This window comes from Nuphar pumila, chromosome 8 (assembly GCF_984573655.1).
Source record: "Nuphar pumila chromosome 8, dmNupPumi1.hap1.1, whole genome shotgun sequence".
In the NCBI taxonomy this organism is placed as follows: Eukaryota; Viridiplantae; Streptophyta; class Magnoliopsida; order Nymphaeales; family Nymphaeaceae; genus Nuphar; species Nuphar pumila.
Genome location: NC_143256.1, coordinates 10,687,156 through 10,706,458, shown reverse-complemented (window position 1 = coordinate 10,706,458; position 19,303 = coordinate 10,687,156). Strand labels below are relative to the sequence as shown.

At 41.9% G+C, this 19,303-nt stretch overlaps 1 protein-coding gene across 1 annotated transcript; it reads left to right on the top strand.

The window, feature by feature from the left end:
- Positions 1 to 4,153: 4,153 nt before the first annotated feature.
- On the top strand, positions 4,154 to 17,360 carry LOC149829599 (transcription factor bHLH67-like). Its single transcript, XM_090016273.1, has 5 exons — positions 4,154 to 4,397; positions 4,675 to 5,372; positions 5,680 to 5,692; positions 5,904 to 6,332; positions 17,301 to 17,360. Exons 1-5 carry the CDS (start codon positions 4,362 to 4,364, stop codon positions 17,358 to 17,360), a joined length of 1,236 nt encoding a protein of 411 aa, XP_089872399.1. The 5' UTR covers positions 4,154 to 4,361.
- The last annotated feature ends 1,943 nt before the right edge of the window (positions 17,361 to 19,303 follow it).

The following is a 19,303-nucleotide window of genomic DNA, read 5'->3' as shown; positions in this document are numbered from 1 at the left end:
TGACGGGGGAGAACTTGCAGGAGGCGTCGGGCTAGACGACGACGCTGAGGATGGAGGTGTCGTTGGTGCCCGAGCAGGAGGAGACGGGGACAGAGGGATCGCTACAGAGCGGCATGAAATCTGAGATGGAGCAGGGCCCGCCAGAGTCGGTAAGGATGCTGGCATTAACGACGATGATGTAGGCCATGGTGAGGAATGTGGCCGTCCCCGCCCTGATCTCGGTGGTGAAGCTGGACTTGTGCTCCTCGAGCTTGAAGTAGCGGCCCACCCTGCTCCTGCCCACGTCGTGGTTCAGCCGGCTCAATGCCCTCTTCCAACTGCCCTTCGTGGTGTGAGAGGTCGTTGTGCATCGTCAGAGAAGGGTGGGGCTTCTGGCGTCCTGAGAAGCGACTCAGATGGGGATGATTTAAATCGAACGGGGGGAGGAAAAAACAAAGGGAGGAAAAATTTTGAACGGGGGGAGGGAAAATTTCGCGCCTCTGGTGGGACAGTTAAAAATAAAAAATTAGCGAGAGAATTTTTCCGTCCCTAATCCATCGCTGATTAGCGACAGATTAGGGACAGAAAAATTCCTTCGCTAATTTCGTCGCTAATTAACATTTTTTGTAGTGTTTTGGCGACGAAAAAATGTTGTCGCTAATTAGCGACGGATTTTGCGATGGAGATATTTCCATCGCTAATTTTGCAAATATTTCAAATGTTAGCGACAAATAGTTTTTGCTTGCTAATCCGTCGCAAATTTGCGACGAAAAAAAATCGTTGCAAATTTTCATCGCTAATTAGCATTTTTCTTGTAGTGATATATATAGGCCTCATTTCTTGTTGTACCCCATTCTGCCCCATATGTTTTAAGTGTTTTATGATAGATCTAAACCATTAGATGTGTTTAACATGCTTGATTTAGTGGGAATTGACTCTTAGATCATGTTTTTTTGATAAAAAAACATGTTTTTATGAGCCTAGAAAAACAGATACCTTTAGTGCCATTGATTTTAGATCACTAAAAAAACATGTACTGGCAATCTAAAAGCAGGTTCCCACTAAGCAAAATCTATAGATCACATCTACCGTGCTAGACTGGGCAAAAATACTTAAAACTATGAATTTTGAAGGGGCCTAACTAGACCTAACAAAAAAGGGGGCCTAATATATATCTATATCTATCTATCTATCTATATATATATATATATATATATATATATATATATATATATATATATATATATATATAAATAAAGTAGTAGCTGCCTACCACGTGTTTAGCCTAACATCAGTAAATAAGTGTTTTTGCATTGTTTTTGGTAAATCTGGTCCTATAGATGTATTCGGTAACGTATATTTGAAAGGAAATGACACTTGAATCATGTTTTTTTTCATAAAAATATGATTTTTAAGCATTGAATATTTTTTAAAATTATAGGCCATTGATTTTTAAATCTTATAAAAACCTACGTGTGTCAGAATGTGACGACCCAAGTGTCGGTTCCTTTAAAATCAAGCATGTATATCACATTTGTATGGTCATATTTTAAAAAAAATAAAAAAACACTTTCAAAGCCTGGTAAACTGGCAGTAGGCATGAAACCATGTAAGCAGGTAGCACCTCCTATATATATATATATATATATATATATATATATATATATATATATATATATATATATATAGTATTTGCTACTAATGAAGTTAAGGATTTAATGAATTAGAAATCATAGGTGCAAGTTGTATGGACTCAATCTATGTGTTAACATGGTTTGTTTGCTAAGGATCAATCATTAGATCATGCTTTTTCTGATGTAAAAATGTGATCTTTGGAGTCATGGAATTTTGGTACATTTTGGGCTGTTGATTTTTGAATTAAAAACCTAATTACTTGCTATAATCACATGATTCAAAACAAGTTTCCCACTAAACAAACCATGTAGATCACAGCAGTAACATTTGATATAAAAAAAAAAAAATTAAAGAAAAAAATGATTTTTACTCATTAGTTTCTTACCTTCATTAGTACTCTCTCTCTCTCTCTATATATATATATATATATATGCTGGGGAAGAAAAGAATATAGGTAGTTTGGTGGGAGGAAAAATACTGTGTAAAGCAAGAACTGCAAGATGCAAAGAACGCATCCATTTTTGCATGTAATAATGATACAGAATCTTACCAACGGGGCCTCCTTGTGGTTGGTAGGAGCCGTCAGTGCACGTCTTTGTGGGATTTTTCTGGTTATGTTGAATAATAACTGGTGGGGGCTGCTTAACCCCAGCTTGCCTTTAAAAAAAAAATGATACAGAATCTTAAAGGAGTAGACAAAGATATCATGTTCAATGAACGAAAGCCCCCGATCGATCTGGATTTTGAGGCTTAGATGGGAAAATAAGAAAAAATTGGGAACACGACAGATCGTACTAAACACATAAAAGGCGTGAGTCATACAACAGGTGGACTCGTACTCTTCGAAATCGGGTCCACTCAATACGTGCAGACACACACAGGAGGTTCTCATGCAGTGCAGTAACCGGATGAATATCATTCACTCTAGAAAAAAAAAACAAGGGAACTTATTCGTGGCCATTCGTGTTATCAATCAATTTCTCATAAAGGAATTTCCATGGGAAAAAAAAGAGAGAAGGCGTTCATAAAGAAGAAAATATGATGGGTATTGTCCAAGTGTTGGAATCCCGCCTAGCATCCCCAAACGCCTGCGCCGTATACATACAAACAGCATGATCTTTCCATGCTTTCACGGGAATATTACTATAGTTTTTTTTTTTCTTAGAGAAAATATTACTTAAATGGACTCACAGGGCCTCTAATTACCTCTGGGGCAATAATTCTGTTCATATAGGATGAATGAGCACAAGGGACAAGGCTTTACGATGATGGTGATGGTGATGGTGATGATGATGACTGGTAAGGTTAGGCTACAGTGTTGATCGAACCAATTACTGTCCTCATGACTACGACTCGTGCTGGGCTGCATCAATCCAGCCCATGCCAAGTTGTTAACTAATTTCATTTCTACAGAGGCCCAAGGAAGGTCTACTTTTAACCCCACCTCCCCCCTTCTCTCTCTCTCTCTCTCTCATATATATATTATATATTTTATTACAAATTTCAATCAACTCTCTCTCTCAGACAATGCTGTTATACTTCACAAATATTGAGGGTAACCTTTTTGCAAGTTTGACCATCTCTATTTCTTTTCGCTTTCTATCGGTGTGTGTTTTCGTGTGAAGACAGCGGCCGAGTCGGCTGGCCTCGGGAAGAAGCTTCTTCGTAAAAAAGGAGACCCGATGCACGAGGGGGAGAGGGGGCAAAGCTGCGCTATTATCAACAGAGGTAAAAAGGGCTGATCGTTCTCAGTATGAAGACCACGGAAAATGCAGACTCAGACGCCCCCCCACGGTCAGACCAACGTCTTGAAACTCACGCCACCTCGACTCTCTCCACTTCCCACACACGAGACTCGAGCCCACACCTCTCTCTCTCTCTCTCTCTCAACAAACCAGGGACATCATCTCCATTACATAAAATCCAACTGCTTTGCAACTATTAACAAACATTTCAACATGAGAAATCTCTCGTGATGACAAACAATTATTACACTCCAAATGTGGTCTACCCACACTAGGGCTCTTGCTTCTCTGTATGTGTGGGAGAGGTGCATAACCATTTTTTAGTGTTGAGGTGTGCATGTCCTGATTCATCATCAGACGATGGCACAATCCATGGCAGAGAGCCCAAGACCTTGTGCTGTACACACTTGGGGTGTCCCCACAACTGTCTGTCGCCGCTCCTGGACAAATCTGCCACGCCAATAATGCATTGGACCTAGTAAACCAGACAACACCTTGTCGAGTGTAGCCACTTCTATTTATTTTTTCTCAGCCCCTCATTCCTCCCCCTGTATGCTACCTCCTTTTTTTTTCTCTTCAAAATCCAAATACATTCCTCTTCTCACTTCTTTACCTCCCAAGTCCCAACCCCACAAATCCCTCATTTTTTTGGATTTTTTCTGCTTTTCAAACGACTCCTTGCTTCCCTCTCATCCCTTCCGGGTGTTACGGTTCCAATTTATTGCAAGGATACCCGCATCTACCTTTGATGGCACAAAGGCATTAAATGTGTGCCTGCTTGTTCACCTCTAGTTGGGGAAGCCACACTACGGAAAAGGAAACCGAGGGTACAATTCACACAGGAAGGGGAAAAAAAAGGGAGGGGAGGGAGGAGGTCTTGCGGTTGTCCATTGCCTCCATTATTAATTGCAAGGGAACCCTCGACCAATACCTGAATGTTGCGCAGGGAATTGAAGGCATTGAAGAGACCTGACACTTGAAGAAGCAGAGGGGTTTGCCCCCATGGAGAGACTCCAAGGACCCATCATCAATCCTTGCGTGAGTTTCTCTATGACCAACTTTTCCTCCAACTCCCCATATTGGGAACTCGGCGTTTACTTCATGTTCTTTAGCAATGAATAACTGAAACCATGACTCCCTTCTGCACCCTGTTAACATTCTACCCTTGACCTGAATTCACTCAATCCCGAGGGAGGAATGTATGACCTCCAGTGAGCATTAACTCTCAAATTCTCTGACTGAGACCCTCTTGTTCTTTGAATAGCCTGAGGTGTGCGCTGAGTGCTGACTCTCCTGTTTGTTGTTGGGCTTGCAGATATTCGGAGAGGTTAACCATCAGAATGTGGAGTGCTACGACGGAGGCCATGCTCTAGACTTGAGCTATGGGGGAGGATGGGGACCCCTCTTGAGTACAGAATCACTGAGGGTTGGGGATAGAATGCCAAACATGGCGTTCCTGCAGATGCTAGAAGGAGGGAGGCCCCAACCCTCCACCACACTGTTCCCCACAGAACCAAACTTGTCCTTCTTGCTGACCCTGCAGCAGCAGCAGAACTCTTTAGCGGAGATGGACACTAGAGTCATGGAGCTGGAGAGTTGCATCACGCACGTCTCGGAGACTCATTCGCCTGTGAAATCCGAGACGAGGGAGCTGATGCCGCCGCAATCGTCGAACGAAGAACCGGGCTCCCCCGCAAACGGCAAGGATGGGACTTCCGGTTCGTCGTCTTGGAAGCCTGCTGGCTCTGCGCAGCAGATGGTGGAGAAGCCGCCTGTGGTGAGGGAGAGGAAGAAGAGGAAGCGTTCTAAGCCGAACAAGAACAGTGAGGAGGTGGAGAGCCAGAGGATGACCCATATCGCCGTGGAACGCAACAGGAGGAAACAGATGAACGAACACCTCAACGCCCTCCGGTCTCTCATGCCTCCTTCCTTCATACAGAGAGTATGCACACCCTGGAACCTTGCCCAGTGTTTATTTTTTTTATTAATCCTAATTGTTTTATTAACAGAAGGGTCGGAAGGAAAAAAAGAAAAAAACTAAAATGTGGCCTCAAATGAAGCAGGTGGTTTTCTGTTCTCATAGGAGCGCCCATCCATAATTTACTGCCAAACCAACTAATCTTAGGGTTTTCATTTGTGTAATTTGACTTGATTAAGCATCTTATTCAAGATTAGGCTCAAATTAAAACTGAGTACTTGTTAGTTGTTGCATCTTTTGGTTCACGTTTTCAGCAAAACTTTATGATTTCAGGTTTTATCAACACACCCAAATACATTTTTTATTTAGCCTATATTTTTCTTCTTCTTTTTGTGACTTCAGAAAAGATCCAAGGGTTAGCTTCAATACCCATCTTAGCAGAACCATTTTTCATCAAGATAACCAGGATCTAGTCTTCTAAACCCTTTGGGCTTTAGTTAACCACACTGTTAGCCTAATCTGTTGCATAAACTATTTTTTCTTATTTTTTAAAGAATAAATCTTGCATAGTCCCAGTAACTCGTAGCCTCTCTCTGTTAAGATTTTAATTTTCATTCTTGTTGCAGGGAGATCAGGCCTCGATTATAGGGGGTGCAATCGATTTCGTGAAGGAGCTGGAGCAACTCTTGCAGTCGCTTCAAGCGCAGAAGAGGAGAAGACAGTCTGAGGAGGGGTTCAGCCCCGACACCGCCGTTCCTTTCAATGGTTTCTTCATGTCACCTCAGTATACGACCTACTCGCAATGCAACTACAAGTACCTCATGGACAGCTATGCCGATCGACGGGCCAACGAGTTCACCGCAGAGAACAAATCGGCGGTTGCCGACATCGAGGTCACACTCATCCAGATGCATGCAAACCTCAAGGTCCTCTCCCTCTGGCGACCCGGCCAGCTCTTCAAAGCCATCGCTGCACTCGAAGATCTCGACCTTTCTATTCTTCACCTCAACGTCACCACCGTCGATTCCTCTGTCCTCTATTCCTTCAACCTTAAGGTGAACTTCCTCTCTATCCCCACCTTTTTATTTTCTTGTTTCCTCACATCCTAGATCGATTTTTACTGCAACAGATTTTAGTAGAACACCCATCTTCTTGTTTCCATTTTTTCATTGTTTTTAGTCTGAATTATGGCCCATTGAGTGACACCCATATATAGATCTCATAGATATAAATGGGTTGCGTGCAGATCGAGGAAGACTGTAAACTGGGATCAGCCGATGAGATTGCAACTGCGGTTCACCAGATCTTTAGTTATATATCAACGGAAGCTAGTACCCACAACTCGTGACTGTGCTGCAGTTTTCCTTCGTTTCCCCACTTTTGTGAAAGGGTTGAAGCTAGTGAAATTGATCTCGGCGAGAAGAATGACTAACCGGTGTTCGTTTGGGAGAGAGAAGGAAGAGAATAGGGAAAGACAATTGCGTGCAGCCGAACGCGTACTTCTTTCCATGCAAAGAACCTTTCGTGGTTATGTTATTCTTTCCTTCTCCTTTTCACTAATTTGTGTCCTCAAGCTGTTGAGTAATTCATAAGATTCACTCATAATTGGATATGTTCAGCTTTTTTCATTTATATTTCTATGCTACTAAATGTGTGACTTTGAACAACCTTATGCGTAGGTGCTTGCTTGAATCTAAGCTCACGCATGTATTCTTAATAATCTATCTAATGTTTAGATGTGCTTTTAGAGTAATAAAAAATCAATAGCTCATTTCACACAAAAACTTGATTACTACGGCAAAATCAAACTTGTGTGGTTAAATTCATGATTCTATCCAAAGCACGATTTCTAGTAAATTGGCATTGACAAACAAATTTACAAGATTAGATTATGCAAAAAATACATGTAATTGTGTCCTTGAAGTGTTTTGGATGCTTAGAATATAAAACTGTTTAAGAGCTACTAATCTCTCTCTCTCCATATAGAATATGAAAACTAACGCGTGAACCACTATTTTTATGGATTTTTTTTCTTTTTCTTGAATCTAACGGTACAGATTTGATCTACATGCTTGGTTTTATAACAACCCACTATTGAATCATCCTATTTTGATGCATAAAAGCTTTAAAATCAATGGCTCATAATCTTCATAAATATTCAAGCATTCAAAAATCGGATTTTTTTCCATCGAAAATACCAGATTTCTGACAAATTCATTATGCCATGCACATCCACATGGTTGGATTTGCAAAAAAAGTGTTGAAAATGCCAATATTTTTAGTTCTCATATTCTAGAAATATATATATATATATATATATATATATATATATATATGAGACAATGGTAGGTCCTTTGGTCAGTTTTCGTGGCTCGAACATCTTGATACAAGTGCGCCATTGTTTTTAATTTCTTGTGTACTTTGATAATTCTTTTAGAATTATTGCTCTTCATGGATTGGCGGATGTGTTATTTTAATGGACCTGATCTTTCTCCTTCGTGTGCTTTTCTTCCATTTGGACATGGTTTCCCCCAAGTGGGAATAAGAGTAGCCAGGCAGGCACGTGTTGTTGCTTTATGAGCTGTTTGGTGCATCAGCTCGAGACTTTTTCCGTACGTGTGGCGTTGGTTGCCATGGATGGGAACAAGATGAAAGTTTAGAAAGCACGGCCACGATGACTACGTTGGAGTAGCCCCTGTTTAAGCTGGTTTGGATCTTGTGGCGTGGTAGGGTTGTGGGTCATTGAAAGAACAAGATCTTGTGGGTCCCAGATTGAAGTTCTGTTGATGATTAAACACCATAGCGAAGAGCACCGTCCAGACTCATTCATCGGCGCTTAGGCATTCACTAACCTAGCCCTGAGTCATCATACTCGGTTGTCAAGAGGTCCTTAATCAAATCTTGTGCGTTCAAACACTATGCGTTCAAACACTATGCGTGAAAAACTAAAGCCAAGAGGTCCTTAATCAAATCTTTAAAGGCAACATCCTTTGATTCGTTAGCACTGCTTAACCAAACAATGCTTCACGTCTGTGTTGTCATACAACGATGTAGTAACGACGACATTGTTGCCTATCGCATGTTGTGCTACGTTCTCGATTAAGCCAACACATACTGCGCGTTCTCGATCAAGCCAATGCATACCACATGTTTCTACACTCAATGCATTTTTTACTCAGTAGAGCTCTGCACTGCACCTATCTCATTCTGAAGGCTCGGTTTGAGACATTCTCTCTCACTCAAACCATGCCGGTGCAAGTAAGAACACAGTCTTAACTTATCTTTGGTCTACTTCTTTTCTTTATTCTACTCAACTTATTCTGGTTTTAATTCACCATCGCTGCAACCTTTAACACGTCAAGTCTTATTCCTTAACGCGTCTTCGATCACTTAGACAACAACCTTTCGCTCCATCAACATCAAGCATTCTTTATTTGTGGAACCCCTGTGCAATCTCATACACAAGTGGGTCATCCTCGCCTACACGACAAATTTGTTGTATTCATGCTCATGATTGAGGTGCCTTTCGACCCTGGCAAGGGCAATTTCAAGCTATTTGTGGTCTTCGCATAGAAGGACGATCATGAACGCGTGTCATAGGGGTATCAACTTTCTTTTGGGCACCAACTTGTGGTTTTTCAACGATTCAAACTAGTCCTCAAGTGAGGGATGCCTACTTGCGTATCACTCCAAAGCGGTCCTTCAAAGCGTCTTCTCGAGCATTTGTCCATATAAGGGGCAACACAGCCCAATACTGTAACTCTCATCTGGAGCCAACAAAATGTTCACACAGAAACCAAATGGACGAGCCACGAACAACAATTTTTTTTGCACACACAATCCACAGAATAACTGCCAACTCAAGAGACCAAAACAATGAGCATTCTGCTCAAGATTGACACTCCGCTAACCCACAATCTTAGGAGAGAATATAAAAGTTTTATTGGGTCTCTTATACTTAAATGTGCAAATCCATCTGGCCGAATCTAACATGCATTTTCTACATACACAAGACAAACGACACACTACACCTGCTAGCCTAACGCATAACTGGTAGGAATCTTTAGCTTATCCATGTTTTCTTAGCTAACTGAATAATAACCTTACACTTTTGTTTACCATCGATAAGATGACCCATACCACCCTACCAACATCTTGCTTTTGTGATTGGTCAACAACACTTCAGCTGCGCAAATTTGTATAATCAGGATAAACCATCACTGTCCCCTTCAGTGTCACACTCAATGAACAACAAAGTTTTTGTAAATCTTTCTATTTTGATGCCAATTTGCCACGGGCATAGATTTTTTTGCAAACCCGCCACATGTCTGACTGCCCGGTCTGGTCAGCCTAACGGCTAAAGTCCATGCACCAACACTTTTTTATATGTTGAATCATTTCATTGGTCCTGCTCACCACCTCGTGCACAGCAGCCTAGCGAAAGGTGATCAAGCACATCTTCAAATGTGTTTTCTATCTAGTTTGTGCCACTTAGTGCATAGTCGCCCCATACTAGCGATCGAAAAAGAATACAAACCTGTCTTTGCCTTGCATGCCATAGAGCATATTACGACTTTATACACACACTACAACAAAACCTTGTCATTAAAGGAACAAGACCTTGCAGTCTCAAGTTCGAAGACCAGTTGATGATTGAACACCATAGCTAAGAGAACCATCCAAATTCATTCACTGGCACTTATGCATTCACTCGCCTAACCCCGAGTCACCATACTCGGAATCACCTAAGGTGATCTCTGAGGAAATTGGCCCTAACCTCCGTGCACCCCCATGCGTCCAAACGCTACGCATGGAAAACTTCTGCAAGCCAAGAAGTTCTTAACTAAATCTTCAAAGGCAACATTCTCTTATCTGTTGACACTGCTTAACCAAACAACGCTCCACATCTGTGCTACCATACAATGATGCACTAACAGTGATATTGTTGTCTATCGCGTGTCATGCTATCACCACACATCACCAATCAAGCCAACACATACCTCACGTTCTTACACTTGATGCATTTTTTACTCAGTAGAGATTCACACTGCACCTGCCCCATTCTGAAGGTTCGGTTTGGAACATGGGTACTGACACTCGATAAGAGTGTTGAGGGCATGTTAGACGCCGCTTTAAATAATGCGCATCAAAACAAACTAGGGATGCCCACTGTGTCTAAAAGAAGAAGACGAGACACTCTTCAAACAAAAAAAATGAGCGGGGATCTCCTCGACCCTCTCATTCTTCCTCCCATCTCTCTCTCCCTCTTCTGTGCAGGGGTTGCAGATGAGGCCAGAGGTGAGCTCTCTCTCTCTCCCTCTTCTGTGCAGGGGTTGCAGGCGAGGCTAGAGGTGAGCTCTCTCTCTCCCTTTTTTTAATTATTTCCCTTCTTTGTTCCTCTCTCTCTCCTGCGACGACAACCGGGTGAGCTCTTTCTGTCTCTCTTCTCTTTTTTTCTTCTTCCTATTCTTTGTTCCTCTCTCTCTCTCTTTTTCTCTCCCTTCTTATGAGGGTTTTTTTATTAGAGTTTTGATTTTTTTAAATTTTTTTATTAAGACTTATTTTTTATTGAGGTTTTTATTTTCTTTGATTAGAGCTTTGATTAAGGTTTTTTTCTTTGATTATTATTGATTAGAGAGTTTTTTTTATTGTCATTGATTATGGTTTTTCTTTGATTAGGGCTTTGATATTCTTTAATTTTTTTCGTTGATCTTCTTAGTTTTTTTAAATAATTAAAGTTTTTTAATTTTATTTATTAGGTTTTTTTTCCTTTGATATTTATTTATTGGGTTGTTTTATTGTCATTGATTAGTGTTTTTTTTTATTTTTTATTTTTTCTTGGTGTTTTTCTTTGGTTTATTTATGATTTATTTTCTTGCATTTTAGGGTTTTATGATTTATTTATGGTTTTTATATTTTGTATATAAAAAATATTATTTTTTTATTTTTTTCTCAAATTACCCAAAATTTAAATTTGATTTTTTTGTACTTGGATCATATTCGAGATCCATATTTGGGGCTAAAATCCATAACCTTTTGATAAAATTTTATAATTAGATCCAATATCACACTGATTAAAGCATTTATATATTAATAAAATATCAATTCTTATTTTTGTCAAATTATTCAAATTTGAAATATGTTTTAGTTTTTAGATTCAATCCGAGATTCATATCCATAATAAACATGTTAAAACACACGTATGGTTGAGTGGATTGAGTGGTATGATCCATAATGAAGAAATTTGACCCATTATTCATGTGTTAGGCTAAGAAACACTTCTTGTGCAGTTGACACAAATGTTGAACGGGATACCGCTGTTATAGAACCTAAATAACATGTGTTTTGATTCTATCCAATCTTAGACAAGGAATCAAACAAGCCTTGATGGTTGGAGTTTGAGCATTATTCAAACTACTGTGGTGGTGCTTAGGGGTGGCAAAATCTGACACGACCCGCCAACCCGCTTCTTAGCCGGGTTCGAGTTTGGCTTAAACGGGTTCGTGTTGTAAACGGGTCGACCCTCTTAACCCGTTTATTAAATGGGTCGGGTTCGTGTTAGGGGTATGCCAACCCGGCTCACCCGTTTAATAAACGGGTTAGGCAGGCGGGTCAACCCATTTACACAAACCCGACCTGCCAACCCGCTCGCCAACCCGTTTACCTGAACTTGACCCGCCAACCCACCAACCCATTTACCCGACCTGACCCGTTTATTAAATGAGTTAACCGTGTCGTGTCGGGTTACCCATTTAATAAATAGGTCGGGTTCGTGTTTGCCACAGCCGACCTGTTTAATAAACGGGTCAGGTTCATGTTGAGGTATGCTGACCCACCAACCCGACCGGACAACCTGACCGGATTGCCACCCCTCGTGGTGCTTAATCGTTTGACATAAAGACGTTGAAGAGATTTTTTTATGGAAAGTATGAGAAGGTGAGACGTCCTCTATTGTAATTGCAATCACAATTGACAACTACCACACAAGAATTACCCACTGGGCTCCGTTTGTCCGGTTGGAGCAACTAATGCATGTTACCTTGTGTTGAGACATTGCAGGTTCAAAACCCAATGGTATAGAGTAACTTGTAGGGGGTCTGCCTAACCCCAGCTTAACCCCAGCTTGCCTTTCATAAAAAAAGAAAAGAAAAAAACTACCACATAAGAATTGATGGGGCATTACAATCACCTCAGTGAATTCGTCCAACACCTTGAAAGCAATAAGAGCCATTGAGACTCAAGACACTTTTTTCCACAGAGAAAACTGGGGTTAGGCAGACCCCTTATACAACTATATCATAGGGATTCGAACTTGCAACTTTCCCATACAAGGTGACGTGCACTAACTGCTCCTGCCACACAAGCGGAGCTAAAAAGCTAGTAACAAAAAAGGAAAAAAAATTATTTTTCATGGTGTGAAACGAAGCTTGGTAGGGATGAGTGTCCTCTCTCTCTCTCTCTCTCGCATCGTCCAGTTACCACTGTCCTGCATGAGGTTGTTTGATGGGTCGATCGTGGTCCCCTCCTCGAATTTTGCCGTAGGGTCAGAACCCTACAGTGGAGGACAGATAACCCAATCTTTAGAAGGAAATAATAATAAAAACGAAATAAAAAAAGGTGAAGCAATTTCTCCTCTTCTTCGTGACGTGCGCGTAAAATACGGTAGCTTTTTTGACGGATCTGGACAGGTCAAAAGCGTCGTGGACCAATTGTCCCTAGAGCTTTCAGTTTTCGTTTCGGTTCCTTCTGAGCACCCGATCCGTCAGAGGGCCATGTGCCGGTCAGACCCTCAACAAGGACCAATCATACTCCCCTTCCTCGTGAACGTCACCCCCTCGTAATCCTCCTCCTCATACGAAACCCTCCGTATCGGTCCGAGACGTATTCCTCCATTGGTGATGAACCGTATCGGTAAATCTGCCGACTCGGGATCGTGTTTGTTTTTTCTTGGTGTTCTGAAAAGTAAGACAGTCTGACCCAGCTCGTGCATAAGCACGATTTTCGCTCGTTGATTGCGAAATAGTCAAAACAATCATTGACTGGCCAACCTTTCTGACCTTGGATCATCTGGTTGGCATGATGAATCGGTCTTAGTCTCGGGTTATGTAGGGTGGTACGGGTTGTATATTGGCTAAGTTACGTGCAAAAGAACGAACTCAAAGGGAACCGGGTTTGATGTATCCATGTGTGGATACAGATCTAACAAAAAATGTTGATTTCAATCCAAGTTTCGATAACAGAAATCCCAATCCAATTTTAATACATTTAAAGGTTCTATTTCGAGATCCCTATCCAAAAATAATATGCAGGTTCAGATCGGAGGTCCCAAGAAACCCGATCCATTTGTACATATCCATATCATTAACCAGCCTTAGACATTGTTTTGAGCTGGTTTTAAGGCTGAATTTCTGTCGTAGTTGGTCAATCGTAAGCAGTTTGACAAACCTAGGGTGGCACTAGTCTGTGTGCCTAGTCTTGCATTGCATTATGGTTGCATTTCTGTGACCTAGGGCCATGACCGATCCACGATAATTAGGAGTCGATCAACTCGGTCAAGAGCTAGCCCTAGCCTTGGCTTCTTTAACATTTATATACGTTATCGTTAAGATGAACTGGACTAGCTAGTAGGTGCTGCAAAATGGGACAGATTGGGCCCAGTTCTGCCTTATACCAAGGCTGTTGGTCCTAAAGACACTGCCCAGCCTGTTCATGTCTGTCCTAAATTCTGCACCAATCTCAGAATCGTCATAATGCAGATCAGGCCAACTTGCCGGGACTATAGCTTGCAGAATAGCCCCCTGACCCGCCCCATGTTTGGTGCAAAAGGTCACGCTTAGGGATGGCAGTGGACCGGGGGGCAACGGGGCTCCGGCCTGCCTCGCCCCGTTTGGACCGGGGATGAAGGGCATGAAACGGGGATGAAGGTTAAAATCTATCCCCGTGCGGGGATGGAGGCGTGGATGAACTTAGCTTTTCCCCACCCCGTCCCCATCCCAATCCCCGCCCCATCCCGAATCCTTTAAGGGATGACTATAAACTAAGGGAAAACGGGCCCGCCCTGCCTCGCCTCCATTTGAACCGGAGATGGAGGACATGAAACGGGGATGGAGGCGGCGGTGGAGGTTAAAATCCATCCCCTTGTGGGGATGGATGTTCGGATTTTGAAACGGGGCGGGGGTGGAGACCTTATCCCCCGCCCCGGTCCAGTGCCATCCATAGTCAGGCTTGGCCAACACCTTGTCAAGCCCACATATTTTGCATAAGCAGGTTGGCTCAGCCCATTGACACTTCTTCTCATTAGTATTGATTAGGGGTGTCGACGGGTCAGTTTTGGTTCGGACCCAGGTAAAACCAAACTTGAACCTGATTTTTGGGTATGGTATCGGGTCCATTTTAAGAAAAATCATACCCGATCCATATAAGAACTACATGAACCAAACCCGGTAAAACTATATTTTTTATCACTTTTACATTGAAAATTTGTGGTTCTTAATCAGAACTCGGGTCAGGTCTGGGTCTTGTATAAAATTTCACAAACTATACCTGGGTCCATGTATTAATCGTAGCTTTGGGTCTGAACCCGGGTCTTAATCGGGTTTTCTTATTTATCACCATACCTGGACCCTATAGGGTTTGGTTTGGGTCGGGTCCGAGTAAACCTGGCCCAGTTGACACCCTTAGTATTGACCAACAAGGCCTCATAAAAACACTCAATAGCGAGTACGGATCGGGTGCAATCGCATGGCACAAAAATTGTACTTTAAGCACTTGGGCCTCACAACTAGGGATGGCAGTGGACCGAGGGAAAGCGGGGCCCCGCCCCGTTTGATGAAGGGTATGAAACAGGAATGAAGGTGGGGACGAAGGTTAAAATTCATCCCCGTCCGGGGATGGAGGCGGGGATGGATGTGCACTTTTCCCCACCCCGTCTCATCCCCGCCCCGACCACTTTTCCCCGCAATATCCCCGCCCCGCCCCGCCTCATCCGCCTTTGAACCGGGGATGGAGGACATGAAACTGGGATGAAGGTGGGGGCGGAGGATAAAATCCATCCCCGCCGGGGATGGAGGCCGGGGTGGAGGATAAAATCTTGAGGCAGGGCGGGGGTGGAGACCTTGTCCCCCGCCCCGCCCCACTGCCATCCCTACTCACAACTTACATGCCATGTCCTCAAGAAGGAGGGTGATCAAGTGCTTAATGCACAAAAATATTTGTGATATCATATTGCACCTGATCTTTTCACCTCAATAGCCAACACCCAAGTGCAACTTGTCACTACGGCTATCATTGGGTCGGACCTGCAATGAATCTAGGTCCACTTCTCTAGACAGAACAAGAGAAAATGGAACTAAATCTCATGTCAGACCTGGTTCTGGCTTGAAATCTCGTAAACCTGACCTTTTTATTAGGTCTGAAAAGTCTTATCGGATCGAAAAAGGGAGGAATTGGGTCATACCTTGGGCTGTCAATCGATCCGGTTTGCGTGGGGTACCCAACCTGACCCGAACCTGAATTTCCAGGTATGGACATGAAAAACATTGACCCAAATAATATTGGGGTTGACCCAAACCGGAATCAAGCAATATGCAGGCCAGGGTTGGGTTGGGTTATTATTTCTGCAGGGTACCCGACACGCGTATTTTATATGTATTTTCAGTTAAAATAAATCTCCTAAATTATGCGTGTCCTGGTTTGGGATTCAGTTTTCATAACCCGGCAAAACCCAAACCCAAATGCAGACTGGGTAATTTGTTATCTGGGCAGGTTCGGGTATACCCTGAATTCCTGATGGGTCGGGTACCCGACCCGTACTCATACCCGACTTGACGCCTGCCCAAAGTCACCTACCCAAATCTTCATAAGAACAAAGAATCGTACCGGGTCACTCATACTCCAACCGGTTCACTGCCCAACCTTGCCGGATTCGTCAAACCCTAAGCTCTTGAAAAAATGCGAAAAATTGAAAAAAAGAAACTGCAAAATCCGGATTCACCTGACCTTTCCTTTTCTGGGATATCAAAAAACGGAAAGGTGGGTCCCACCTTTCGTGGATCCTCGACTGAATCCCCCTGCCCGCGTATCCGTATTCCGTACCATATCGCGTTGGCATGGATTCGGACCGCGTACCGTATCCATTCCCTTACTTCTACCGACCCAAACAGGTGAACAACACACTGTGTACGGTCTAGGCCCCACCTTTCCCCTATTGCGTCATGACACCTGCTGACCCACCCGTCCTGCTTAGACCGGGGCTGTGCTCGCTTCCCAGTCGTGGTAATAGTTTATTTACCCAAAGATAAAAACCATTTTGGCTTTATTTACCGAAACTAGAGATTTGAGGTGAGCCAGGTGAAAGTTGGTGGGTGAATGTTTGGTTTGATCATCTTTCCTACCAGACGATAAGACAAGTTTTCTTGAAGGTGTTCATCAAATATTTTAACTCCTAGCTGCAGGATCAGTACAGTTTTGGAGTTCAGTGTGGTCCTTGCGTCTCTTCTCTTTGTTCTTTTTCTTCTTCTTCTTCTTTTTTTTTTTACTGCTTTTGCCAAAGGAGGGTAGAAACGTTGCAACTTGCAGGTTTTACCTCGTTAACTATTTTTTTTTTTTACTTCAGGCGAAAGCCTAATGATGCTTCAGTTAAAAATGAAGAAATAGGAAAATATATTAGTTAAAAAAGGTTGGAGTAGGCTTAGGAAGACTTGGATAGAGATGATAAGATAGGATATGAATGCTTTGAATTTCACCGAGGACATGGCATTGGATAGAAATGATTAGAGGAGAAGGATTCATGTGGAAGACCCATAATGATTTTCTTTGTTGGTTCATATCGCCGACCCCAATTGTTTTGAGATGAAGGCGTAGTTGTTGTTGTACCGTAGTTGGTGAGGTCCATATCACTCATCAGTCATCGTTTTCATGCTTTGGGCTAAGTACTGATCTTTAAATGAATATAGGTAGAGTGTTTAGGGTGTGGATTCAGTGGGAGATCTGGCCTTGTTCACTCTGACTTTTCCCTTTTGTAGGTCGATTCTATGGAGTACCACCATCTGGAAATTTGGCTGAGCCCAGTTGGAAGCTTGTGAGTTGGGGTTTTGTCTGGTTATGTTGATCGCTTGGTTGACTCAAGTTGGGGCAGGGTTCAGTGTGTAGAGTCGTCATGGAGTGAGTCAACCTGTGCAAGTTGTGGTACCTTAAGCTGGTTTATTTGCGTCATGGGGCAGACTGCAGTGGTAAAATGTACATCATTAGCCTGACTTTGGTCAAGCCTAGACAGGAGGTCACTGAACTCATTGAATCATGGTCTACCAACTAACCAGAGACTGGACCGAGTCCAAATGAGTTCGTGCATCACAGTTTTTTTTATTTTTATTTTTACTCTTAAAAGGTGAATGGGCCGGTATGAACATACTACCGTTGTATAATGGAGTGTCTTGGACTGATTTTCACATGATCAGCAAAGTACTCAAATTGGGCAACGTCTTAAAATTATCATGGTTTAACCAGGATATTTTTAAGATATGATAAAATCTTACACCTTCCAAATATCACTTATTTTAAAGATATTAAAATTTTATTGTGATTTTATAATGATTTTACCATGATACTGATACTTTGTTATTTATTTTTTTGTTAAAGGGTTTTTTCCAAATCCATCCCTGCGTTGTCGGCCATTGCCAAGAACACCCATATGTTTCAAAAACGTTGGTGCACTTTCAGCCTTTCGGCAATGTCCGGCTAGATAAATGTGGTTTAGAATTGACCACAGTTGTTTCACAACAACAACAACAACTACGCCTTCATTCCAAAACAATTGGGGTCGGCGATATAAACCAAAAAAGAAAATCATTCTGGGTCTTTCACATGAATCCTTCTCCTCCAATCATTTTTATCCAATGCCATGTCCTCGGTGAGGTTCAAAGCATTCATATCCTTTCCTATCATATTCATCCAAGTCTTCCTAGGCCTACCCCGACCTCTTTTAACTAATATATTTTTTCATTTCTCCATCCTTCTAATTGGAGCATCATTAGGCCTTCGCCGAATATGTCCAAACCACCGTAAATGATTATCTCTCATCTTATTTTCAATGGGTGCAACGCGTACCTTCTTACGTATCTCCTTGTTTCGAATCTTATTTTTTATTGTATTTTCACGCATCCATCTCAGCATACGCATCTCAGCTACACTTATTTTTTGAATATGATGTCTCTTGGCAGCCCAACATTCAGTACCATATAGTAAAGCAGGCCTAATAGTCGTCCTATAAAACTTTCTCTTCAACCGCAATGGCATTCTACGATCGCACAACACTCCAGTTGCACTTTTTCATTTTATCCACCCAACCTTTATCCTATGATTTACATCTCCATCAATTTCTCCATACTTTTAAATGATAGATCCCAAATATTTGAAACAATCATCCACTGATATTTCTTGCTCACCAAGCTTCACTACACTCCCATCACTACTTCGTTGCTTACTAAACCGACATTCCATGTATTCTGTCTTACTCTTACTCAACTTAAAACTTTTTGCTTATTTTAAAAGGAAAAATTACCAAAACACCCTTAACCTTACTTTACTTTCTCGAGTACTTTCCCTTCAACCACTTTAGAGGAGGGATGTGAAAGGGTTAACTAAAATGGCAGGGACAATTTTGAGAATTGTTATAAGGCAGGGATGAGTTTGGAAATGCCTTGTTAGATAGGGATGATTTAAAAAAAAATCCCTTTTTAAAATTTACAATGGCATATTCTGTATCTTAAATATGAAAATATATTGTGATATTTTGTAGACATTTTTCCAACATTATATATTGTGTAATTTTCCTATCTCATTGTACCATCATTTGTGAAACTAAGGTATAGTTTTGTTTCAGTACTGCCCAAATGGAGAAAGAACAAATAGCCAATGAGCAAATTTGCCTAAAAGTGGTGTTTCATATTATGATATGAATTTGTCCCATGCATTTATAATTTTTCAGCATATGTATTAGTCCTAGTTAGGGATGGCAGTGGAATGGGGA